We start from the raw sequence: 25,441 nt of genomic DNA on the forward strand, positions 1-25,441 counted from the left end.
TGTTTTTAATGGGTTGAGTTATAAATAAGCAGATAATGTATTTGGATGACTTAGTTTCTTTTTTTAAGGCATCTATACTGAGATCATTAAGAGCACGGTTCGTGCCACAGATGCCTTCTGAGACATCTAGAATTACTCTCTCAGTATGTTGGTAGCCAATGGTCAAGCAGAAGAGTGGTTGTTTGCATTTCTTCCTAAATAGCTTTGTAATTTTAAGTTGATTTCACCCTTATTGATACCTATCCAACCTGATATTCATCATTTTTAATGTACAAAGGCTACTAAAAGAACTCTTATTGAAAGACAATATATAAGCTGAAGGTGAAAGCAAGGCTAATTTCAGAGATCTATACCGCTTCTCTTTGAAGAGAGAGAAAACTAGAATCCAGGCCTGGGATTGAATGTCTTTATTCAAGAAATGAGAAAATGGCAGCACAGATCAGCAGCAATAATTTTGGAAGGAATGGGGGTACAAGGTGTAGGGTCATAATGTGATTATTTCAAGGTCTCAAGGTAGCTGAGGAACTGTGCCTGAGGCCCATTGATCAGTATTCTCCATTGCAGACGCAGGAGGTGGCAAGACTAAAATACTAAAGGCCAAACCCTACTATGCCTTTTAGAAACAGAATCATACCTTACAAATTATCATAGTACTCAGCAAGATTACATTTTAAGATTTGAAATTGGAGTCATTTCCCTCAGCTAGCGTTAGGAGCAAAGTTGTAAAGTGCAAAGGTTTGAAGGACTACCCCTTTGACAATATAGTTATTTCTGAAACGATTCAATTCTTTCCCTTATTTTCGTTTTCCATGAGGTATTATCACCTCTTGTTTTATACCTTTCATTACACCCGATTTCTCTGAGGAAAAGAAGGTATTGTAAGGAGCAAGATCCAACAGCGAGACTTAACACCTTAACAGCCTTTTAGAAATCCTACTGTCTCATAGTAGATAATCTCAAAGCTTCCAGGGTTTTCAGCGACTGTTGAAGAAAGATTTGTGTTTACCGATCTGGAGCAGGATATTAGGTTTGAGCAATCTCTGAAGAAGATTAAAATGAAAAAAAAAAATTGTCCCCCATTTTGAACTACTATACTACTCTCTGGCGCCCCCCACCAGGCTTCTTTCTGGAATTAGTGTCTGGGGGGATAACTTTGGGGCTTAAGGGCTTTTGAGAAAAACTGATAACATAAATAAATAAATAAATAAATAATAAATACAACACAACTCTGGCAGATTCATCAGCACCACCTCAACACCATAGAGGGGAGAGAGCAAGATTCACAGGACAAAGGGTAGGAAGGGAGGGGCTTGCAAGGGAAGACAGGGCAAGGTGGTGGAGAGAGGAGTCTTGGGCTTAAAGCAAGTCCAATTCGAAGGAGTGGATGCTGGCAATGGGAGCTCTCCAGAAGTTGAAGGTGCTGTACTCCAGGAGGGCATCGCCTTCGGAGTGTTTCTCCTGTTCAACTCCAGTTGGTTGCCCGGTCATCTTGCCAGCGCTGCTGTCTTTGATCTTGTAGGTGGATGTATCTGACAGACCCAGGCCTTCCAGCTCCGACAGATCCAGCTCTGGAATGGGCATCCTCCAGAAAAGAAAGGAACTGTACTGGCTACTCACAGGGTCCCTCATAACTTCCTAGAAAGGAACCAGCTGTTAGTCCTCATTCTATAGCAACCTCTTCATGGCCCACGGCCTTTCCTTACTTAAACACTTCACAGGGGCACCCAGGTGGCTCCTTCGGTTAAGCATCCAACTCTTGATTTGGGCTCAGGTCATGACCTCACTGTTCATGAGACGGGGGCCCCCCCCCCCCCCCATTGGGCTCTGCACTGACAGCACAGAGCCTGCTTAGGCTTCTCTTTCCCCCTCTCTCTGCCCCTCTCCACTTGTATGCACGCCCTCTCTCTCTCAAAATAAGGTTAAAAAAGAAAAAAACTTATAAAAAAAGAAACCTTAAAAAATAAAAACTTCCCATTATCATTTGCCTCTGTACGTGATCCAGATTTCCTAGGACAAGCTTTGGGAACCTTTCCTTTATTACTATTTTCTACCATTTCCTGCCTTCTCCCATCTTGGAAGGACTTATTCACTGCCTAATGCTTCAAGTCAATCTTGGGTCTAGTTTTCAAGGCTTTCTAGAATTTGGCTCATCCTTCCTAGCCATGGTACAGTCTCTGCTAGTTATGCTCATTTCTGTCTTGCTTAACTTTGTCTACTCTCCATCTTTTGTATTTATTATTATTTCTTTTACGTACAAGATCATCAGTTTACTATAAAAGGATACAACTCAGGAATGGCAGATGGAGGAGATACACAAGGCCAAGTACAGGAAAAGGGCGCAGAGCTCCCATGCCCTCTCCAGGTGCTCCACTCTCCCCACATCATGTGTTTCCACCAACCTGGAAAGCTCCTCTCTGCTCTCTTAAAATACCACCCAAGTTTCAAGACTACCAGGAGTCCCTAGAAGAATTCAAGTCCTTAGAGAAATCATTCCCCTGAATTCTTATGTTTTTAAATACTTGACTTTTTCCTAACTTTGGTTTAATAGGTACCTCTAAAAAGGGCTTTGAGAGAGAGAGAGAAAGCATGAGCCAGGAAGGGGCAAGAGAAAGAGGGAGACACAGAATCTAAAGCAGGCTCCAGGCTCTGAGCTGTCAGCACAGAGGCTGATGCAGGGCTTGAACCCATGATTGTGTCCTGAGCTGAAGTCAGACGGTCAACTGACTGAGCCACCAAAGCACCCCTAATTTTCTCTCTCTATCCATCCATAACTTGCCACTCCCATCTTTTAGCCCACAGGTCAGCCTGAACAGCCTGTATTTATAGTTTTCTCTAGCCTACCTCTCCTTCAAAACAAAGCCCAGGTAGGTGCTGAAAGAATTTTCCTATGCTATAACAAGACCTTGGTTCTCTGATCCTAATGCTAGAATTTACCTGAGAGCAAATGGGTTGGGAATTCCAGGTAAGGAAAGTAAGAGTTTAGACCGGAAGGAGAAAGTCCTTTGACAGAATTCAATACTTTTCTATGCTCTAACAAGTACTCCTATCATCTTTTCCCACCCACACCCTGATGTTATAGGACTAGTATGCCTCCTGCACCCTGCTGGTTACTAGCCAAGAAGGGGCAAAAGCATTAGTTGAAATGTTCCCAAAGAAGCAGAATGAACATTCCACTGCCTCCAAAAATAGAACCCCCATTTTAAAAGGCCTTCCTCCCAGTACACTCCATTGGCTCCTACCAGGCCTGAGGCTCCTAAACAGTGGCTTTAAATAGGTTCCCAACTGCCCCCATATAATGTGTTAGGCAAACATGAGAACCACTGCACTACAGGAACTATAACCGCATATAATCTGAACTGTCTCTACTGAGCCAGAACAAAAAAGCCTTAATCTAGAGCACAGTTATGTGTGAGTGTAGGGGCTTTAGGACTGGTGAGTGGGCAGACCAGGATGTTTTTAATGTTAAAAGCCAGTTCTCAGTTGCTCTTTTTCTTCTGAGGTTCAGGCTCCAAAATAAACCCTGGGAACTGAGCATTACTCAGCAGAGAAATTGCTTAGAAGGAAGGTTATGTGGGGACTGGAACAGGGTGGGGGAGGGTGCTGGAAAGGTGAGGTCATCATCCTATGATACTCAACTCTGATCATTTCCACAGTAATTTCCAGAGACATGTGCACAGAAAGAGTTACAAAAAATGGTTGGACCTATCAGACTACCTACTCTGGCTTCAGACAGGGACCACCTTAGGATCATCAATGTTACGGACTTCTGACCAGAGACTTTTTTTTTTCCTCTTCTTCTTCCTTCCTTTTCTTTTTTAACTAAATTGCCAGTTATTTGCCTACATTGCTGGCTTTTTTTTTTTTTAATATCTCCTCCCTTACCAGTCCTCTCCAGATCAAGCTTAGTATAATGTGGGCACATGATAGAGTCTTTAAAAAATAGAATCACAGGGGGGAAAAAAATCATAGAATTTTAAAACTAGAAGACATGTTTAGGGTTCCTGGATGGCTCCGTCAGTGGAGTGTTTTACTCTTGATCTTGGGGTTGTGAGTTTGAGCCTCATGTTGGGTGTAGAGATTACTTAAATAAATATATTCTGTGCTGTAACATACGGTATACTTTTTTTTTTAAAAAGGAAAGAAAAGAAAACATGTTAGAAATTATCTGCTGACTCGTGAAGCCTTCCAGCCAGTTAGAACATAGGTCTCATTCCCCATCTGGTCTTTGCTGATGTGTTGTACATAGATAGTTGCATACAGTTTTATATAATCCTATACCAATATTCTCAAAACTTGCAAGAATTCTTAGTTACTGAAGAACAGATACTCAGTAGATTAGATGTTGACTGTTCCTGTGATTCTGATCTGAATGATGAAAATGCAGAAGACAGTAGAGAGCAAGCTAGAATCTGAGACAGTGAAAAAGCTCTTTGACAAACTGACTCCTTTTCTTAAAACCAGATATGTATAAAAATTGTCTAAACAATCCCTGAGCGTCTGGCAGAGCATATCTTGCAATAAAAAAATGCTAAAGGAAATTTAACAAAATATTAACTTACAAGGCCTAAAATCTCTAGCTATGCCATGAACTCGGAGACATGTACAGAGAGTACCAAATGCATAGAAAGACACTCATACAAGCATGTATGACATGTAAATTCAAGTCAAGAACACTGACCACACAGAAAATTGCAACTAAAATACCATTCACACTACTCTCATCAGTAAGGAAATTCTGGTGTTTAATATAGTATGGATTTAATTCCCAAGTCTCCAAATTTTGCAGGAGGTCCCTGTTCAGCAAGCTTTCTCTTCCCCTCCCCAGCTGTTCTCCATCCATACCTCATCTCTCTTTCCATTTCTTAAAGGGCTTGGACAGTGCCTTGTACCACAATATATGCTCAATAAATCCTTCCAAATGTCCTTCATTTTAAATGATCCAGATACTTTAGGCAAAGGTAATTTCTAAATATCACCCTTTGTATTCTTAGGGATACATCATTAGCAAATATGTAGTATAAAAAGACACACTCTCTCTGAGCCCCACAGACACACCCAAATACCCTTTGTCTAGACCCTCTGTGGGAACCCAAGGCCTACCTGCCTGACAGGGCCTTGCTGTGTCATGCTGCCACCATTGGGGGGAATGACAGGGATGGTGGTTGGAGGGGATGGAAGCTCTCTGGCATTTCAGTATAAGTGCCTCCCTCATTCTGGTCTTGGATTTCCCTGTTAGCCATGACCTTCCCCCATCTATTCTCACTGAGCTGCAAATAAGCATTCCTTCCCAGAATCTGCTATGTAGCTTTTGTGGGCTGTACTGATTTCAATATAGGATCAGGCAGTTCTCCAACACAGAGGCCCCCACCTTCCTACCTCAAGCTGCCTCTTTCTTTGGAGCAAAGGTTTGAGATGGGGAGTGGGAGGCTGTTAAACGAGAGGTCAGGATTACTTTCAATATTATGTCATCCCTTCCCCCAAATTCCCTCCTATGGAGACAAATAAGTTTGGGGTGAAGGCAGACACATCAATGGAACACCACAGGAAAAAAGTATATATATGTATATATATATATATATATATATATATATATGGAAGTACAGGCTAGAGCAATACAGTAAGACTACAGATTCATCAAAAAACAGGTAAAACAAATTATAGCTTGAAAAGGAAGATGGAGATAACAAATGAAGATAATAAAACACCTAAGACAAATTATAGGCAAATAGATACTTGAAATGAGATAAACGCTGAGAAATAATAATCCCATGTAAATTGTTAGAAATTAATGTCTATGTATTAGAAGGCAATAATGGAAATCTTAGCAAAGGGATCTAAAAAGGTGACCAAAACCTACCCATTGGTCACAGCGCCCCTTCTCTTGAACTGTCCCCACCTCATCCTTATTAAGGGTCTTCAACCTAACCAGAAGCAGCTGCTCTTTTATCTTTGCAGCCCCTTGCCCCCCTTCCCGCAATTTAGTTTACCTGTTATCAATGAATTACTAGTGTGTTCCCAAGATGGAAGGAGTACCTCGAGGCTCTGGCGTCTGCTCAGGGCTGGAGAAAAAGCAAGCTGTTGGGGCTTTGACGGCTTTGTCTTCTCACTCCCTCTCTCGCTCCAGTGGCTGAGTCTATCTGCTCAGTCTCCCCCTGCAATGCAGCCCCTCCTAAGAAGGGCGGAAGGACTCCCCGCCCCCTCCTTGCCTGACTCGGCTAATTCAAATGATAGGTTCCAGAACACTTCAGGGAGGGAGACAGGATTAAAGCATCTCCGTAGGCTTTATTGGTCGGCACAATTATTCCGGAGCTCTTCCCGCACCCCCCTGCTGCCTGGGGTGCAATGAATGAGTAGTTAATTGTCCCCTAATTTTAGGCTTATGGATTTAAAAAGCTTAACTCTGGATAACAATAGAGGGGTGTCCCTTTATGCCTCAATTTAAGGATTTCAAGTTACGAAATGTTTTATTTTTGAGAATCCGAAAAAAAATCCTCGCCCCTCCCCCCTCCAATCCCTACTCCTGCGACTCGCCTCCGCACCCTCACAATGAGTAAATAAACCTAGCCCCATTCCACTTCGGGGAGAGCACGGGAGGATGGGGTGGGGTGCTTCCACGAATCTCTAAACTTAGCCGGGCCCGGGGGATTTGGGGGCTCCTCTTAGTTTTGCCCCGCAATGCCTGGCGCGCAAGGGGGGACGTGAGGCTGCGGGCATCGCGGCTTGGGCGCCCCCCCCCCCCCGCTCCCGGCCCGCGCAGGGGTGCCAGCCGGCCTAAGCCGCCAGGCTACCTCCCACGGCCCCGTGTGGTGCAGTGCCTCCCCAGTCCGGGGGGGAGCAGTGCGCCCAGCTCCGGGCCGGACGGGTTTCGTAATCGCGTCGCCGCCGTTTCCGCCCCGAGCCAGCCCCACCTCTGCCGGCCCGCCCTCGGCTCTCCCACCGCGCCGCGGAGCCAGCCCGGGAACCCCACACCGGCGGGCACTGCGCGGGAGCCCCCACCCGCGACAGCCGCACGCCTCGACGCCGAAGCGCGGCAGGTGAGACCGCGGCGGGGGTCCCCGGGCGGTGAGCCCCGCCTGCGTTGCCGGGTGGAGACGCACCGGATGCTGGGGGTGGGGGGGAGGGAGGCTGGGACTGTAGAGATGCAGGGTTGGTGGGAAGAGGAGTGCGTTCCCAGAGAAACAGTCTCCATCCCCGCCCGTGCGGTGCGCAGGCCGTGGCCGCTGAAGGGCAGAGGGCAGGGAGGGACTGGGATGGGGGGTGGGGGGACGGAGGCCAGAGGGGATAAAGTCTCCGAGACTCACTAACCTCGGCGGTGGCGTGTGCTGGACAGTGAAGCACACAGCTGGGTCCTGGGACGGCCAAATCTGAGGCCAAAGCAGCCACGGAAGACAGTGACAGTCTGGAAAATTCACAGCGGGATCCCAGTCCTAGTTCAGCGTTGGGAGGAGCAGAGGATTTCTGGGTAGAGTTGGGGAGTGGACAGAAATGCAGTCCATGGGACTGAGTCTCCTGGGGAGGGAGCTTAGGGCCTAGCTCCGGTTCCTAGTAAGCCCCCACAAGACCTTCCTTGGGGAAAGGCACAGTCGGTACTGGGGCAGATGCCTGTCACTTGATCGAAGAGTGCTGTTCCCCTACTTCCCCGGAGCCCCTCAGCAGCCCTGCGTGTCGGGAGGTCTCCACAAGGAACCAGCTGCAGCACCGGGCTGAGAGCCAGAATTGCCCACTCCATTCTCTCAGTTCTCTTTCTCTTTCTCCAGCTGCTTCTTGTGAAGGCTTGTTGGGCAGCGGGTTGGAGGCCTTGGGGCTGAAGGCAGCGGGACCGGGAAAACCGGTTTGGGGCTAGAACAGGACCGGGGAACTACCTCTGTACATCCTTTCCCACTGGAACCTTTCTCCCATCCCTCCTCCTGCTCACTCCCCCAGTGGTTGGGAAGCTTCTAAGTCCTAGTGTGACCTTGGTGTCTCCCAGCTCCATCGTTCAGCCTTCCTATTTGGGACTCAGGCCCAGTTCTCAATGCTACTAGGCTGTCAGGATATGGCCTTACAGTCTAATGCTGAGTCCTCCTGCTCTCTTCCCAGCCCCTTCCCCTCCACTGGGGGGCTAAAATAGTGGGCAGTGAATGCAGGTGTCTCTTCCTCCTGGGCTTACCAGCTCCGGACTTCATTTTTCCTCAACCCACTCATCTCTAGATACTTTAAAGGAGAGTGGCAGCCCGTTGCTCTTACTTCCTTTTCTGGCCTATACCCCCTGCCACCACCACATTCACCCTGCCCACCCTTCTCCACACTCCGACTCCCCTGCCAAGTTTCAGAGACCCTTATGTTCTGTGTCCTGGGGAATGGAATTTCCTGGTCACTTCTCATCATCATTGGCCCTTTCGTGCCAAGTCCCACACACACATGCTTTCCCTCCACCCAGCTCTTGCCAGATCCCTGGAAAAGGAACAGAAACGTCCTTGTTCTCTCCACTGCCCCTTTCCCTCCCTCTCCTCTCCCCTCTTCTCTCCTCTTCCCTCCCACCCTCCACTTCTGTCCACTCAGCTGGGTGTTGGGGGAGAGTCCACTCTCTGTAAAGCCTGGCTGGTGGTATTGGGGGTTTCCTCTGATTCTCCATTGTTTTCTTCATTCCCCCGCCTGCAGCCCTTAACACCCGCCACCACCACCATTGCGACAAACCCTGTGACTGACTGACTTCCCCACTGACCACAACTCCCCTCTCTGGACAGCTGTGTTCTGACTTCCGCCCCTGTCTCATTACTCCTCCCCTCCAGTGGTGGGAAGGGAAGTAAAGCTCAGGCTCCTAGGTCTTTCTCTCCCCTACAAGCCATATCTTAGTGTTTGTGTGATCTCATCCCAAAGCTATATTAGAAAATCCTCTCAGTTTTTAGAGTGGTCTTGGGTCCAGAGCATCGGGGTTCCAGGTGTGGAGGGGGGGGGGAGATTCCTATTCGTGCTAGAGTGTAATACTCATGAAGCAGCCCCATTTGGAGTCTTTGAGGCTGCCTGTATCACAGGACTGGGGAAGTGCAGTGAGCCCAGGGGAAACCCAGGTGTGCCCTAGCCTGGCTGGCCGGGAGGAAAAGGGAAGGAAGTTCTTCCCTGGACACTAATGCTGTTGAAAAGTTCCTCATGTCTGGTTGGCTGGTGAAGCTTGGGAATGGAAGTGGAGAGGAGGGAGGAGAGAACAGGTCACAGCATGAGAGTAGGAGGCAGGCAGGGAGGCCTGAGGCCCCATGGGGGATGAGGCAGAGCAGAGCAGCACTGCACGATGGGACATGTGAAGAGGGTGGGGAGCTGGAGAAAGACGCCTTGTGGGACAGAAGATACCTGGTACCTGTGTCCCTACAGCCTGTGCACAGATCATCTGTCCAAGGCACACACGCAGGAATCCTGGCCGTGCCACATATGTGCACGCAGAGGTGCACATGCAGGAGTGTGGTGTATACAGCCTTCGGGAAAGATCTCAAGGTCGAGTAATAAAGGAGCTGTTGAAGGGAGAGGTTGGATCTCAATTGAAGGAAATGAGGAGGAACAAGGGCAGGGATTAGAGAGGGAAGAAACTCCTCACCATAGAAAGTCTTTCTTGAGGTCCAACCTGCTGCAGTTAGTCAACTACAACCTGGGCAGTCAAGGCCTTTCTTGGTCTTAAAGAAAATCTAGATGTTTAGGGTAAGGTAAGGAAAAAGGGAGGGACAAGGGTGGAGGCCCTGTTTGTGAGAACAAAAAAACCACCATTTCCTCTTAAAGGTCACTTAACTGCCCCTCCCCTTCTGCCCTAAACCCAGGGAGATGGGAGGAGGGACTTGTGGCACCCCCAAAACTGCTCCTTTGTGCCAGTGTCCCTTGGCCCCTCCCATCCTCACCCTAAATGCTTCTATTCCCTGCCTCTCCCTTGGTTCCAGCAGCTCCTCAACCGCTTGGTGCCCTTCTGGTTCTTTTCCTTTCTCTGGGCATCACACTGTGAGGTTCCTGTGTTTGGAGAGGTTAGTGTTGGGTGCAGGACCAGGGTCTTTAAGGGAGAACAAGAAGATCTAGGCTCATCAGGAGGCTTCTCAAGGAGGGGCTGGTGGTAGAGATGGGATTTCTCACCAACTTTCTTCTCTCTTTACTTTTTGCCCATCCAGGTTTCTGGGGCTGAGAACACATAACCTTGTGCCTGCCTGCTCACCCCAGTCTCATCCTGCTAGTCCCTCAGGGTCTGAGACACTGACCTTCACTGCCCAGCCAAGGGTACCACAGACTGTGCTGTCTCCAGACCTGTCCAGCTGAGTAAACCCGGTTGTCATTATACCTGAGGGCACTGAGGAGTGGGCAGTCAAAGCACCAGAGCAAGAGCCCTCTGGGGCCTCAGGCAGAGGAGTGAAACTGGAACCATCAGGGAACATGAGTGAATTCTGGCACAAACTAGGTTGCTGCGTGGTAGAGAAACCCCAGCCGGTGAGTCCCCAACCCCCCACCCCCACCCCAGCACACACAGAAGTCAGTTACCGCGGCCTGTGAGGCAGACACAGCACCCAGAAAGCACCCTGCTTGCCTCCCTTTCCGTCACAGTAGTCTCTATGGCCAGGCAGGTGTGCACATGGGATACAGGGGAACTGGGAGACAGAGGAACTGAATAGCCCTAGCTGTCACTTCCTGTTTCTGTCCATTCTGGGAGTTGTAGGCGGAGCTTAATACCTGTCCGTTTCGCGCCCGCGGGGGGGGGCCCTCCCATTGTTTCCTCATCAGCCAGAGGTGACTTTGATATGTCCTTTCTTTGGCATTCACTCTGCAGGCTCCTGTCATTGTCACCCTGCCTGTGTCCTCTCTGTGTTTATATTGTTAGACCGTAGTGATTTCCCTGTTGTGATGCCACATACCCTTGCCCATCAGGCCCTTAGCTCTTCCTTTAGTGGTTTTCAAGACCACTAAAAGTGGTTTTCCACACTTCGTGTGGAAGAAGGGGCTTCAGACTTAACTCCCCTGTCTTCTCTAAGCAGAAGAAGAAGAGGAGACGAATTGACCGGACCATGATCGGGGAACCAATGAATTTTGTCCACCTGACTCACATTGGCTCTGGGGAGATGGGGGCCGGAGATGGACTTACCATGGTAACAAGACAGTGGGGAGAGGTTGATGTGGGATTGCGGCCTAGAACCATTCCCCTTTTTTGAAGTTTAAGCAGGGGACATATGAATATCGATGGGGAAGTAAGAGGCTAGGATTCTAGTCCTGGTCACCAGCCACATAAACCTGAGACCTGGCATTTCAGGTTTCTGGCCTAAGCTCCCTCATTTTTATAATTAGTAAATTATTCTTTACTGGGACAGGGGATATATGTGACCCCAGAGTTACTTGGAGGGCTTTTCCCCCAAACCAGACCCTTCTATTAGTTAAGAGTTAATAGTCATATTGTGGCCGGGTGCATTAGGACAGGAAAAAGACTGACTGAGCACCCCTGTCCTAAATAATGTCTAATACACTTTTCTGCTCTCAGAACAAGGGAAATAGGCCTGGAGATAGTGAAGGAGTCTTTTCACCAATTGTGAAACTCCGATAAATATGAGAGAGTCCTTTGTGAGAGTCTTATTAGTAGAAGACCCATTTTATCTCATCCTCATGAAAGTCAGTATGAAGGGAGACACTGAAACTTCCCTTGGAAGAATGGTGGTTGGTTTTAACTTTTTCAGATTGATTTTTTTTTTTTTTTTTTTTTTTTTTTTTGCCGAAGCAATGGGGTCCGCCTCTTCCATGGAGAGCACAGGGGAGATCGCTTCCTGTGTGATATCAAGACAGGATGAGGGTCTCACGTGTGCTTTTTCACAGACAGGTGCTGTCCAGGAGCAGATGAGATCCAAGGGAAACCGAGACAGGCCATGGAGCAATTCTAGGGGCTTGTAGCTCCGACAGGAATGGTAAGTAACTAAGGACACCCGTCCAACATCTCCAGCCCGATAGCACATCCTGACGCCCCACCTCAGAACCCTGATCCCCTGCAAGAATGGGAGGTGAGAGAAGCAAGTATTAGGATGGGGGAGTCAAGAATGGAGGACCCAGAAGGGCAGAGAGACAGCGAGGCACAGACAGATAGAAATCGAGAAAAGAGCATGCTGCGGAAATAGCCGAGAGTCTACACTATGTGGTGCCTTACCCCTAAGGCCTCAGTTTTCCTTGAGACTAATCCTCCTTCTTCAATTTCTTTTTAAATCAGGTTCTGCTGTCGAAGCCTCCACTCCATGTCCAGCCCAGAAGAGATGTTGCTCCCTCCTAGAACCAGTGACCCCCGGGTCCCTCTTTTCCCTATCTGCCTATTAGTGCCTCAGAAGGCTTGGGGGCTGGACTCCCTCTATTCCCTCTGGCTATAGCCCCTCCTGGAGATGGGGTCAAGGCAGCAGGACTGACCAAGTGACTACTGGTTGGCCAGAGGAGCTCAGCTGAAGCCCCGGACACTCTCAGATCTGAGATAGGAGTTTTCTGGGAACCCAGGATAAGTTCCCTTCTCCTGAATGACGGTCTAGGTGCCATCTGTTTTAAACTCTTAACCTGGAACTCCTTAAATGGGGTAGGTGAGTGAGATTCCCAAAGCTGAAGCCAGCTTTTTGCTGAGAAGCTCCTTACCTGCCCTTCTTCTTCCTCCTGGAATGAACTGAAGCAGACGTCAAGCAGGGAGAGGAGGGAAGGGTGACCACTGCCGAGTCTATTCTTTCTCTTTAGATCTCAGACTTTAAGCTCACAGCCCCTCAGTATCTCTCTGCAACTACCAGGGTCTTTCTCTAATTAGGCCTCTAACCCTGTTTCTGTAGCATTGTGAGTCCCCCAACATCTTTAATTAAAATTTTAAGATGAGTTCTCTTAATGACCTCCCTCCTTCTACTACCTCTACCCTTGACCCCATCCCCACTAGGAACGTTTTTGTTTCCCATTGATTAAGACCTAGGTTAGAGGTGGATCTTAACCTGATGGTATTCCATTTAACTCTTGGGGACCTTGCCTGCCCTCTGCCAATCTCCCTGCTGGCCCAGGTGAGGAGAAAGAGGGATCTGGAGAGAAACCCAGAATGTTGCAAGACTAGGAGGTAGGTCTCTGAGTGGACCTCCAAACCACTGAAGATGGGAGGAGTGGTTGGTTGAAAACAATCGTCTGTAAGTTTAGGGATCTTCCAGTCCTTACCACATGGGAGTGGGGACACCTCTAGTGCATGGATTCTCAACCCAGACACTTTTGACATTGGGTTGGGTAATTCTTTGTAATGGGGGACTATCCTGTGCATCCTAGGATATTTACTAGCACATCTGGCCCATCCTAGTTACGACAACCAAAAATGTCCAGGTATTGCCACATGTCTCCCCCCGGGGGCAAAAATCACCCCTAGTTGAGGGCCACTGCTCAAGAGTCCAGGTATCTCTCTGTAAAGTGTTTTCCTCACCCTACACCCATTTCATTATTCATCTGAAGCCTGAGCCATAGATGAACTAGGCCCTCTGGAAAGCAGGCTCAACGGGGCCGCACATCATCTCTAAAACAGGCTCTTTATTCAGGGTATTGCTCTGCTCACATGGGTTCATGTCTCCGGTGGATGCGATGCCTACTACCCTTCTCTGTTCTTGTTTGTGGAGAAGGGGTTCCTGTAGTATGGAGGCAGGAACAGGGTTTGGTGAGATTGGGAGAGGGAGGGAGAAGAGGCAATAGAGAGAGCCACAGACACCCCGGTGTGTCCTCTGCAAACTTTAAGCTCTCTTTCTGTGCCCTGGTCCTAGAACCAGATACGAATAAGACTCAGGGAGTTTCGTCTGAAGACCAGGTCCCACTCCCCATCTGGCTGAAGAATCTGCTTTAGGTGGGAAAATAATGCAGGAACAGGGTCTTTAGGCAGTTTGTTTTCTCAGGTGTTTCTTCTGTCCCCTTCCTTGCAGGGTGGTTAGGAAGGCAGGACAAAACCGGTGAGCTCCCGCCTGCTCAGAGACTGAGAGGGTGGGGGTCTCTCATTAGCTCCGTAACAAGCAGCATCCTGTTTGATGGTGATGGGGTCAGGAATGTGGGAACTAGGATCCACTCTGCTGAGTCCACCATCCATCCAGTGTGCCCCTCCTCTAGTGACAGGTTCTAATTGTGTTTCCATTTCAGTGTATTTCCTGCCCTTTTCAGGGTCTAAGATTGGTCATACATTCCCAATTTACTGTTCAAATCTAGCTAGTTGCTCTGAAAGTAGCTCATCTTGTCCTAAAGTAGCTTAATGGCCTGAGGGTTATACTCAATCTGAAGGGTTAACAGGATAGGGTAGAAAGATGGGGGGGGCTCGTGGACTCAGGATACCCTGATCTTTAGCCTTATTCTGATGTCTTTTCTTTGGACACAGTCTTCTTTGGTGTTCTTTTGCCTTTAGCTACCTTTTCTAATGTGTATGCTACCATCACTTTAACAATATTTAAGAGTGATGGCAATGGGTTCAAGAGTCATAATTTATATTAAAAATGTGTTGGACTTTTAACTACATTTTTCAAATAAACGTGTAAGCAAAATAGTTGCAGAGTGATCACTACAGGTGTGTGTTGGGTCAAAGGATAGATATGGTTGATGTCACTCCTAGGAAGTAGCCGACATGGAATTCTGTGCCAACATCACCCTTTCCAAGGAGAGAAGGCCAAGTACTGTGAAGATAAGAAGACTACCATCCTTTTCCAAGAGCTCACCTCCTTGTTCTTCCTGTTCCCTCTTCTTGGCTTTCATCTGAGATTTTTCGTCTTTAAAAAAATCACTAAAAACTTGGGAAAGGAGGAAGAGGAGCAACATCAACATTTTATCCTGGGGTATGGGGTGGGGGTGAAATATGCTGGAGGACAAGGGAAGGGATCAGGCCCGATGGTGTTAGGTACACAGTTCAGTTTTAAGGTTGAAGAGATTTCTGGCCTCCACCCTCAGATACGTCTGTAAAGAGACACAAGACCAATATTTTTTCTAATTTTTTCTGTACTAAAAATATCCAGTAGGTTCTGGGATTGAAAGGGTGGGGAGGTTGAGATGCTGACACCTTCTCTTGAGGACGAAGTGGCCATTACCTGCGGTTTCTCTCTAGCTGGGTAAGAAAACAGAAGAGAAGAGGGGAAATGTTAGAACCACATCTATGTTTTCCCTTCCTTGCTTCATCTCCCTCGCCCCATAAGCCCTCATTTCCTCAACGCTACTGCCCCCTACTTAGGCTTCTTTATATTGAATCACTGGTATTGGATACCCAGGGAGAAGGACAAAAACAAACTTGCAAAATGACTGACCGTACATACTATTTTAGTGTCCTTCCTCTCTCCCACAAAGGTCCCGAAATCCTTTCAATTGAGAATATTTTATCAAGTCAATCAGAACCTTTGGTAGTTCATTTGGTAATGCAGAGGACTATCCTTCCCGAAGAATTCTTAAGTTACTGGAAATCATCCCAGGAGTTCTTTGGGATAGTGGTGGTGGAGGGCTTCGGCACTGGTGTCAATGCCCTCCATTTCCTCCTCTGTAACGGAATAACACCTCACAGCATTGTTGTGAGGGTCGATCCAGGTAAAGTGCACATAGTAAGACCTTAAATATTAGCTGTTGTTACTATTAGACTGCATTCATGAGCTGAGAATGATTTCTATCTTCCACATCTATTGTCTGCATCTAGAATTGTTGATATACCTACAATCTTCACAATTTGGTCAATAATTCTCTAACGACCCATACATGTTACCCATTAACCAACCAGCAGTTGCCCAAGAAATGAGTGGAATCAATGGCTAACAATAATGTGAATAACTAGTATATTATGAATGAATGACCAAACAGATGACAGTTCATGGAAGCACACCGGCTGGTTGACCCAACAGGATTTTGGATGTCAGGACTTTTCATCAACAAAGGTCCTTGGCTATCACCAAACACTTACTGGTTGCATCTCTGTGAACACTGAAGACAGACTGTTCCAAATATCCTCCAGCCCGATCCGGACTCGTCTCCAAAAAGCAAGGGCTGGACTGGGGCTGGGGCTGGGGCTGGGGCCAAAGAAGAGGAAGGGGGTGGGTCTGAGTCTAGAGCTGAGGGGCGGTATGGGAGTGGTAGTGGTGGTGGTAGTGGTGGTGGTAGTGGTGGTGGTGGTGGTGGTGGTCTGAGTGGTGCAGCTGGTGTCAGGGCAGAGACCAGTGTCCAGAGGGCACTCCTCCCTAAGCCGGTTGCAGGGACACTGCTGGTAGGTACAAGGCCGGTGCTCTGTGTGGAGTTGGCTCAGTGCTCCAACTCGAAGGCGCCCGGAAAGGCCTTGCAGCCTGCCTGCCCTGGACCGGCTCATGGTGCCTGACCTGCAGTGACAGTGCCATGGGCCCCAGGGCATGAGAACCAGCCGCAGGTCCTCTGCTGGCGGCATGGCTGTTGGTGAGGGGTGTGGCCACGGTCTCGGGGTGGACCCTGCTGTTGACCACTGGCTCATGGTACTGTCGGGATGAACCAAGTCCTCAGTGGACATCCACGTGTTGGCCCGCTGGTCTGAAGAAGACATCCTGATCTCGGGCTCCTGGGTATTTGCTTTAAACCTTGGGTTGGGCATCCTCGCCGTATTGGAAGTCGCTCGGAGAGCCTCTCCGCTCACATTACTCTTTCTGGCGTTGATCACAACCCCCTCTTCCAAAGACTCATCTTCCTCCGGCGATGACACAATTGACTTTCTGACGCCTGTGGCCACCGTGGAGGCCAAAAGCTCGGCCGCGGCCGGGCCTGCCAGGCGGTCGGCACGGGCCACGAGGTCATCCTCGTCCTCCATTGTTACCCTCATCTTCTTGGGAGCGCCGGTCCGGGGGGTGGTCCGGTAGTTGCGGGACATCGGGACCCCGGAGCGGAAACTTACCCGCTGCGACTCGGTGGAAGTCAGGCCTTGGGCCCCCGCCACCCGGGGCCCCAGACTCAGCAGCAGGGCCCAGAGCAGCGCGCCGGCGGCGGGGACCATGGGGCCGGGCAGTGGGCGGCTGAGGAGGAGGCCAGCGAAGGAGGCCGGGTCTCCCACTTCTTCCCTCCCTTCCACTCTCTACCCAGGGGTCGTTGGAACCGAGGCGGCCCGTGGGGTTCCTACCGCGCGCCACGCCCCTCCCCCAGGCCCTCTCAGCGCAGCCCGAGGGGCTGAGCTAAAATCCCAGGAACTCCAGCAGCCAGAACTCCTGCGGAACCAACAGACGCAAATTGTGACGTAAGGGTCTGGTCAGGCAGTGCACTTCCTCGGAGCCGAGCTTACATCGTGCATCGCAGTTTATTAACCGCTACGGATCTGAGTTTACGAGACAGGAGACAGGACGAAACTACAGGCTTTGAAAGCGCTCCTTCCCAGGCTCACAGGCAGCAGACGTGACGAAGAAGGAAACAGCGGTTCTTCAATACGTAGGGAGCTGACTCCTGGTCCCCCAACAGACGGGGTGGGGGTGGGGGGCTTGCCGCGGTCAGTTATGCCCCACCCACCCTGAGCTTCACAGGCGACCAGGGGCTCCCATTTGAAGGGGGAGGAAAAGAGGACACTCAGTGAGATGCAGTTATTTGCCCAGGGTTCTGCAGCTCAAGCAGGACTAAAACCCACAGCCTTGCCCTTTCCCATACAAGACACCCCTACATGCACCCCTACTGCTGAAATGATGTGTCGCCTCGCCCCCCCGCAGATCAGGTTCCGGACCTCAGAACTTTGAAGGCAGGGTTATGAGAGGAATGACACCCCAATGATATGTGAAGGTCCAGTGGCACTAGGGTTGAAGATGAGGTGGTTTAGGAAGCAGCCCAGATATTTCAGGGTTAGGGCATAGGCAGATCAGTATCTTTGCTTGGTTCTAAGGTCCTTGAGTCCTGTCTTATACTAGGTGCCTCCTGAGCCATGGAGATCCCTGTCCAGCCTAGGAGAGAGAGAAAAACAAAAAGGTGGTACAGGAGCAAGACCTGGATTTTACCTACTGGTTTGGGGAGAGAAGCCAGAGAATTGAAGGAGAAGATCTGGTGCTGGTCAAGCTGGAGGTCCCCTAGGACCTCCCCCCAACACATGTTTTCTCCTTTGCACTGCCAACATATCCCTTCTTGACCTCTAGGGGTGATCTCAGTCTCCTCTAAATTCGGTGCTGTGAATATTCCTTTATTCTTGGATGCCTCAGCACTTATATGTATCGTTTTTTATTTAGTTCCCCTGCATCTCTCCCAAGGCATTAAGAAAACAGGAATTGGCTTTATACGTCCCACCCCCAACTTTTATCCTTAAGCTCGGAACTCACTGTCTGACAGCTTCAGGGATGTGAACCTGATCCAAGGAGATGAGTTGGGCCAGCTCTCGCAGGCTGTTCAGAAAACGGATCTTTCGTGTGAACTTGGAACTGAAAAGAGAGGATAAGCCAAGTGTGTGTTGTACTGGGAAGAGGGCTCCTGGAGAGGCTTACAAAGGGACATGTGACAAGTATAGCATGGTTAAGGCTAGAAGGAGCCAGGGTGGGGCAAGATCTTAATCTTGATTTTGAAAATGGGAGCGGGTCCTGGTCCCCAAAGCTTATACCTGATGAAGGGTCGCAGCAGTGCCAAGAATGCCTTCACATACCATGTGGTGTGGACAACGACCAGGCCACGCAGGTTTTTCCGGAGGCTGCAGAATAGGAGATTGTTCTGTTCTCCCACCTTCATTCCAGAAAATCAGGTGCAGCTATCTTCTGTGCTTTCACTTCTGCAGTTTCTAGATTTCTCTGGCAGTTGGGGCTAGTCCCTGCTCCTCGGCCACAGTCTGAGCCCCACCCATCATGTTTAGCCCTGCAAAGCTCCTCAGTTTTATTTCTTTTTAGATCTTTTTTTTTTAATGTTTATTTATTTTTGAGAGAGAGAGAGACAGAGTGCAAGCAGGAGGAGGGACAGAGACAGAGGGAGACACAGCAGAATCTGAAGCAGGCTCCAGGCTCTGAGCTGTCAGCACAGAGCCTGATGCGGGGCTTGAACTTGTGAACTGTGAGATCATGACCTGAGCCCAAGGCCAGAGCTTAACCAACTGAGCCACGCAGGTGCCCCAAGGCTCCTTGGTTTTAGGAATCTCTTGCCAGAACTCTTCAGCCTGGAGTCCTCCTCTGCCCCACCTCCCTCCTGTGCCCTACCCTTGCCTAAGTCCTTGGCGACTCCCCTGTCCCCTCCCCTTGTGACGAGGACAACTGACAGAACTCCAGGTGGAGGAAGGCCAGTGGGGGGGAGGGGGGAAGAAACAAAAAGAAAAAGTGAGCAAAGGGAAGATGGGGGAAAGAAAGGAGGAAAAGGGAACATCGCATGGAACAAAGCCTTACGGGTCAGGGAAGCAGGCAGAGAAGAGAGGCAGAGACAGTGGCTCCTGGGAAGTGAAATAAATGGTGAGATGGTGACCAAAGGGAGCACCTTCTGTGTGCCAGGCAACATGCCACGCTGATTTATTTGATTTTCACACGTGCGCGATGGCGAAGGTATTCTTGTTGCTGTTCTGCAGAGAAGGAAATGGAGTCCCAGGGAGGCTAAGTGACTTGCCCAAAGTCATACAGCAGGTAAATGGGAAAGGCAAGATCTGCGACTAGATTTCCCTGACTCCGAGAGAGGACGGAAGACAGGGGAGGCCTGGAAAGGGGTGTAGAGGGACAAGGTGAAGAGGAAGGGGCTACGTGGAAGAAGAAAGAATGGAAAGAGGGAAAGAGAAGGCACAGAGAGAGTGGCAGCCCCGCTGCCCCGTGGCTCACCGCCGGTCCAGAGCATGGTAACACTGGCGCATCCAGCCCAGAGGTGGGACCTGGGCTCTAGTCGTGCCTCCGCTCAAGTGGACAAGCAGGTAATTTTCAGCTACCAGCAGCTCCAGAGTTCCCACCATATACCTGGGGGGCACACAACTGTCAAGGAAGGGACATGCTTCAGGATGTGGGGTGTCGGGGGGACATGACTGTAGACTTTCCAGTCAGCTGCTGATCACAGGGTGTTCTTGTTGTTGCTTTTCCCTCCCAACATCCACCCTGGGGCCCTTCAGGGCGTCGGACTCACCTGAACAAGTGCTCCATGACATAGGTATAGTTGGGGATGCTGCTGCTGGGTAGGTAACAGGAAGCAAAGACAATGACAGCATTGAGGCCATCACCATGGTAACCTGGAGAGGACAAAGGGACCATTTATTCAGTCAACAGCTACACATTGACAGTACATCTGTTTAGGTTGAAGGACTCTGAGGGTCTCTGAAAGTTACAGGAAGGATTTTGTACCCAGTAACGGAGTTTCCAACTCAAGCTTTTTATTCAGTAAGTCACAGTTCTTACCCCTCCACTTATGGTAGTCATTACCTCCATGAGAGAGGACTTTCTTATAGGGCTCAATGACCGTCATGTCCACTCGCTGTTCCTGCTGTCCTGTTCGGAACACTCTCCAGTGACGACCATCTTCTCCAGCTACATCCCACACACAACCCCGGCCCAGCCTTTCTGCTGCTTCATTGGCCCCCAGACCCTCTGCACGGGGCAGCTCATCTAAAAGAGAGGGATGGGGAAGGGTCCATAAGGCACGGTACATACCTTCAGTGTCTTGTAACTTCCCCAGGTTCTTAGAGTTGATTACTCCAACATCTCATTCCTCAGTGTTTTCCAGGACTCCAGCCCTAGTTTGTCCAATCAATACAACCTCTTGCTGGTTTCTATTTCCTGTGACTCATGATCCTCACTTTTTCACTAGACACTGGCCTTGAGGTAACCCTGCACTATGGTAGGTCCATGGCCCTTGCCAGTATTAGTTTTTTTCCGGATTCTTCTTTCCATGCTTTTCCTTGGGTGAGCTCATCTCTTCCCATGTCTTCAATCACCACCAGTAAGGTGATGATTCCAAATTTGCCTCTCTAACCCACACGTCTCTCCTAACTCCAGACCCATGTCCCCAAACGCTTAGAGTGGACATCTCTAGTTTGTGTCATCTTCAAGTCACCAGACCCAGCTGTAAGTCAGACTCATTCTCTTCCTCCTCTCTCCCATATTTCCTTTTTTTTTTTTTTTTTTCTTATTTTTGGGAGAGCACAAGTAGGGGATGGGTAGAGAAAGAGGGACAGATGATCTGAAGTGGGCTCTGCTTTGACAGGCTGACAGCAGTGAAGCTGACGTGGGGCTCGAACTCATGAACTGCAAGATCATGACCTGAGCCAAAGTCAGACACTCAATCAACAGAGCCGCCCAGGTGCCCCAGCCATATTTCCTTTCTTGATGACTACATCCATCTAGCTGCCTGAGAGAGAAAACTGATGTCATCCAAGATTTTCTTCTCTGTCAGTGCTCAAGCCAGCTGGACCCCATATCTTCTTCCATCTATCTCCATTATATTCTCTTATTATTCTTTCCACTATTGCTGTCCTGATTCAGGTTCTTAGCATTACTCACCTGGCTTTAGTGCTAACCTCTTAACTGGTCTCCTTGCCTCTAGTTTGTTTACTTCATTCCACCTTCTACCCCCTTGCTACAGCAAGCTTTGTTTTCTACCCTACCTTTCTTATTCAAATGGCAATATACCATATCCAGCAATTCTGCATGATCCTTCCATAGCAATGGAAACAGCCGCTTCATCTTAAGAAATTGTTGCCTAGTATTTAGTATTCCATTGCATGGACACACCGTATTAGATTTAATACTCGACTGATGGACCTTTAGGTTGTTTCCAACCTCTTTAGAGCCGTCAAATCTGATCATGTTACTCCCTTGATTAAAACCATTCAGTGCCTTTTCATTGCCTACAGGATAAAATCTAAACTCCTCAGTATGGTAGCAAGGACCTCCATGATTTGACTCTTGCCAACTTAACATAGCACTCTGATTCAGAAGCTCAAGTGACAATTTGGACATGTGGTTGGCATCTGAAGTCCAGGGCAATCCTGTAGGGGAGCCCTTAACCTGTGGGGTCTGTGCTGACTCCAGTCAAGCAGCATGGCTGAACTGTAAGACACCCTTTTGATGTCTGGAGAAGTGGAGAATTGGTTGGGGTGGGGAAAACCCACACATCTGGTGTCGGAAGTGTTGTGAGTAGAGAAGAAACAAAGTTTTCCTTAATATCAAAATAGTCATGCTTAATACTTTGAATTCTCCAACATGCCACGTTCTTACCCAACTTGTTTCTTCCACCTAGAATGCCTCCCCAGCTACCTGATAAAGGCCAGCTCAGAATCACCTCCTCTGTGAAGTCTTTCCTAATGTTTCTCAGGCAAGAATTGACCTTGTTCTCATCCCTGCTGACCATAACCTATACATATGTAGACCATAATCCTTAACTATATTTATTTGCATAAAATATGTATATTTTAATTTCCTATTAAACAGAGAATTCCCTGAGGATAGGACTATCTTATTCATCTTTATAACTCAGTTCTTGCTCAGTAATAGCATGTAACACTCACCGGATAAAATTTTCCTTAATAAACAAAGGACCCTCCCCACCCCTCTACTGATGACTCTCGCATGGGATCTATAGGCTCTAGCTTTCTGTTCTGAGGAAAGTAATTTTGCTGACCTTATCACTTGGTCCCCACATTATTGCTTCTAACTTTAGTCTGATTAAATCCATCCTGAGCTGCTTTAACTCTAGCTTCTACTCCTACCAGCTCCAGCCTCAGGTTTCTTTCCCACCTTCCCATTCAAATTCATGTCCACTGTCCAGCTGCTCCGAGTCTGAAGGTGTCTCCAGTTCGTCTACCTCCAGGTCAGAACTGCCATCAGGAGAGGAAGGTTCGGAATGAGTGGGAGAAGCTCCACGGCCTCCAGTCTCCTTAGTCAGATTCAGCTGCAACTCTGGGGCAGAGAGACGCTTACGCATGGGGCGTGGGCTACACAGGGCTAAAGTGCTTGGTGTACCTGGGATTGGAAAAAAGGAGAAAAGAATAAAAAAGTATGTGTGTGTTGGCAAGAAGAGATGGAATTCCTGCATATAGAAGTAGTGAGATGGGGTAAATTCTAAAGAAGTACTAACATGGGACATTGGGGAAAAGAGAAGTAGAACTGTGATGGGATGAGGGCAGCAGTCTGGGCTAGAATCAAGAACTTGAGGCCTACTTTTTTTTTTTTTTTAATGTTTATTTATTTTTGAGAGAGAGCGTGAGTGGAGGAGGGGCAGAGAGAGAGGAAGACACAGAATCCGAAGCAGGCTCTAGGCTCCCAGCTGTCAGCACAAATCCCGACACGGGGCCTGAACTCATGAGCTGTGAGATCATGACCTGAGCCGAAGTTGGACACTCAACTGACTGAGCCACCCAGGGGCCCCGAGACCTATGTTCTAATTTACCAACCTGCCTGTGAGTCTCTCTTGGGATCCTCAGGATCTTCAGAACGGTCAACTTCTTCAGGAAGAAGTCTAGAGGGGAAAGATTCCAAGGGGGAGCAGAAATGAGGGTAACCGCATCGAGCCAGGTATCAGTTTATCAGTCCTCTTGCCCTGCCACGATGATTTTCTCACCTCTGCCTCCCTCCCCCGCTCCTTCCTTCAAGTCCTAAGGAACATCCCTTAAAGTCCTCACCTGGGGAATCCCTCATCCTGCCACTCTTCCTTCAGCTCCAGCTCCCCGAGTCTCAGGGGTGCTGCTGGCCCTGCTTCAGCATTCTCCCCAGCCCTAAGAGTCCCAGGGGAGAAGAGGTGATCGTGAGACAAACTCGGCAGTGTCTTCAGGGAACTGGATCGTAGGTAGGAGACACTGGAATGAATAGTAATTAAGGTACAGAGCAGAGAGCAGGCCTTAAGAAAACCCTCAGATCTCTTATCTTCTGGATACTTCTACTACCTCCACCCCTTCCTGGAAACAGATCACCCCCACGGTGGGGTTTTCAGAGCCCAGGGAGGGTGGAATGTAAAGCTAAACGTATCATCGTATTTAACTCTGTGGCCTTGCTCTACCTACACGAGAGTGGTGAAGATATTCCTTGTTACATACGATTGGGTGGAACTTGACAGACCCGCCCAGCTGTCACCAGGCAGGGCTGGGGATGATGGCACCTCGTCAGGCCTGATGCTGGGGAGTGGTCAGGGCAAAGCCTGGCAGAGGTGGAGGGGTGGGGGAAGAAGGTAAGGAGGAAGATTTGCTGGGAAGGAGTACCTGGACCTCAGCTTCTTTCTGGGTCAGCTTTCCTGAGGGCCATTCTGGGGAGTGGATATTAGAAAACACAACAGGCAGGCTTTTCTTTCTTTCTTTCTTTCTTTCTTTCTTTCTTTCTTTCTTTCTTTCTTTCTTTCTTTCTTTCTCTTTCTTTCTTTCTTTCTTTCTTTCTTTCTTTCTTTCTTTCCTTCCTTCCTTCCTTCCTTCCTTCTCTTTTAAGCTTATTTTGAGAGAGAGAGAGACAGCGAGCAGGAGAGGGACAGAGAAAGAATCCCAAGCAGGTCCACACCATTAGCACGGAGCCAGATGTGGGGCTTGAACCCACGAACCATGAGATCATGACCTGAGCCGAAACCAAGAGTCAGGCGTTTAACTGACTGAGGCACCCAGGCCCCCCAACGGGCAGTTTTATCAGATACAACACAATAGGGGATTATCCTGAACCCCCAGTTCCTCATTTTCTACCTGAAGCCACCCTACTCCTCTGCAAATTCCTTTTCTTGAAGTCGGGTCTCTTCCAGGAAGCCAAGATTTGCCCTGGTCAGAGCTCACAACTATTCATTGCTCGTTTCCAATCCAGTGGGCCAGATCTTACTTACCCAAGGTCTAACGTCTTTTCTCCCACCTCTTGTGTAGTCCCCATCTTGCCACGTTGGTCTGTCTCCCTTAAATGCTTGCAGCTGTCTTGAGAGTGGGTTGTCCTGGCTCCCCAGAACTTTCGTGGCCTTCTCTGTCTCACTGCTAGATGCTCCTGCCTCCAAGGAAGGCAACCTCGCCTTCAAACAGGTTTTGCCACCTCCCTTTCCCTTCCCAAGGAACAGGTTTGCCCAAGAGAAAAACCCTGCCTATGTGGGGGCGGGCTTTGGAGGAGAGAACATATTCTAAAATGGCTAGTCTCAGGGGAGTCAAGGAAGGCAATTTGTTTTCCCTTCCAGACTCCTCATAATCTTCTGGAAGCTACTCTTTATTTTTTTTTAAACTTATTTATTTTGAGAGAGACAGAGAGCAAGCAGGGGAGGGGCAGAGAGAGAGGGAGAGAGAGAAGCCCAAGCAGGCTCTTGCAGAGTGAGTGCAGAGCCCGACATGGGGCTCAGTCTCACAAACCATGAGATCATGACCTGAGCCGAATCAAGAGCTGGACCTTAAGCGACCGAGCCACCTGGAGGCTGCTCTTTAAACAAAAAAAATAAAAAAAACCAAAAAGCAAAAGACAGTGGTAAAAAAATATTTTGGTTTTGAGACTATCTTGGCCCCACTTTTTGAGCATAAGCAAGATTGGGAAAGCCATCTTTAAGAGCGTTCTGGGTTCTAGAAGAAGAAACAAATGAAAGGCTGAGGATAAGGAGAGATAGAAGGCTGTAACTCCTCATTCCCAAAAAGAGTTAATGA

The 25,441-nt window shown here is 48.8% G+C and overlaps 4 protein-coding genes across 14 annotated transcripts; 1 reads left to right on the forward strand and 3 right to left on the reverse strand.

The window, feature by feature from the left end:
* Nucleotides 1-392: 392 nt before the first annotated feature.
* MLLT11 (MLLT11 transcription factor 7 cofactor) lies at nucleotides 393-7,403 on the reverse strand. Of its 4 annotated transcripts, none has more exons than XM_040461276.1 (3): nucleotides 7,306-7,403; nucleotides 5,988-6,059; nucleotides 393-1,631 (listed from the first exon to the last, which is right to left on the reverse strand). In XM_040461276.1, exon 3 carries the CDS (start codon nucleotides 1,627-1,629, stop codon nucleotides 1,357-1,359), a length of 273 nt encoding a protein of 90 aa, XP_040317210.1. In that variant the 5' UTR covers nucleotides 1,630-1,631; nucleotides 5,988-6,059; nucleotides 7,306-7,403; the 3' UTR covers nucleotides 393-1,356. The 4 variants fall into 4 exon arrangements, with proteins under 4 accessions (XP_040317210.1, XP_040317209.1, XP_040317208.1 ...); XM_040461275.1 differs by having other exon boundaries at nucleotides 393-1,635; nucleotides 7,306-7,399; XM_040461274.1 differs by having other exon boundaries at nucleotides 393-1,635; nucleotides 5,988-6,152; nucleotides 7,306-7,320.
* On the forward strand, nucleotides 6,904-14,498 carry CDC42SE1 (CDC42 small effector 1). The gene is made up of 5 exons (XM_040461277.1): nucleotides 6,904-7,034; nucleotides 10,125-10,437; nucleotides 10,980-11,090; nucleotides 11,806-11,894; nucleotides 12,191-14,498. The coding sequence occupies exons 2-4, from the start codon at nucleotides 10,384-10,386 to the stop codon at nucleotides 11,878-11,880; spliced, it is 240 nt and encodes a 79-aa protein (XP_040317211.1). The 5' UTR covers nucleotides 6,904-7,034; nucleotides 10,125-10,383; the 3' UTR covers nucleotides 11,881-11,894; nucleotides 12,191-14,498.
* Nucleotides 14,499-14,933: 435 nt separating this feature from the next.
* On the reverse strand, nucleotides 14,934-17,109 carry CUNH1orf56 (chromosome unknown C1orf56 homolog). Its single transcript, XM_040461266.1, has 2 exons — nucleotides 15,890-17,109; nucleotides 14,934-15,052 (listed from the first exon to the last, which is right to left on the reverse strand). The coding sequence occupies exons 1-2, from the start codon at nucleotides 16,937-16,939 to the stop codon at nucleotides 15,032-15,034; spliced, it is 1,071 nt and encodes a 356-aa protein (XP_040317200.1). The 5' UTR covers nucleotides 16,940-17,109; the 3' UTR covers nucleotides 14,934-15,031.
* A 108-nt stretch (nucleotides 17,110-17,217) lies between these two features.
* Nucleotides 17,218-25,050, reverse strand: BNIPL (BCL2 interacting protein like). Of its 8 annotated transcripts, none has more exons than XM_040461259.1 (10): nucleotides 24,652-25,045; nucleotides 23,480-23,653; nucleotides 23,252-23,316; nucleotides 22,596-22,820; nucleotides 20,283-20,465; nucleotides 19,990-20,092; nucleotides 19,695-19,841; nucleotides 18,551-18,595; nucleotides 18,234-18,332; nucleotides 17,218-17,864 (listed from the first exon to the last, which is right to left on the reverse strand). In XM_040461259.1, the coding sequence occupies exons 1-10, from the start codon at nucleotides 24,693-24,695 to the stop codon at nucleotides 17,828-17,830; spliced, it is 1,122 nt and encodes a 373-aa protein (XP_040317193.1). In that variant the 5' UTR covers nucleotides 24,696-25,045; the 3' UTR covers nucleotides 17,218-17,827. The 8 variants fall into 8 exon arrangements, with proteins under 8 accessions (XP_040317193.1, XP_040317191.1, XP_040317195.1 ...); XM_040461257.1 differs by having other exon boundaries at nucleotides 18,509-18,595; nucleotides 24,652-25,043; XM_040461261.1 differs by having other exon boundaries at nucleotides 18,509-18,595; nucleotides 23,480-23,572; nucleotides 24,652-25,041.
* Nucleotides 25,051-25,441: the final 391 nt, after the last annotated feature.

This window comes from Herpailurus yagouaroundi, unplaced genomic scaffold (assembly GCF_014898765.1).
Source record: "Herpailurus yagouaroundi ecotype Mexico unplaced genomic scaffold, PumYag 254, whole genome shotgun sequence".
NCBI classification, from domain to species: domain Eukaryota; kingdom Metazoa; phylum Chordata; class Mammalia; order Carnivora; family Felidae; genus Herpailurus; species Herpailurus yagouaroundi.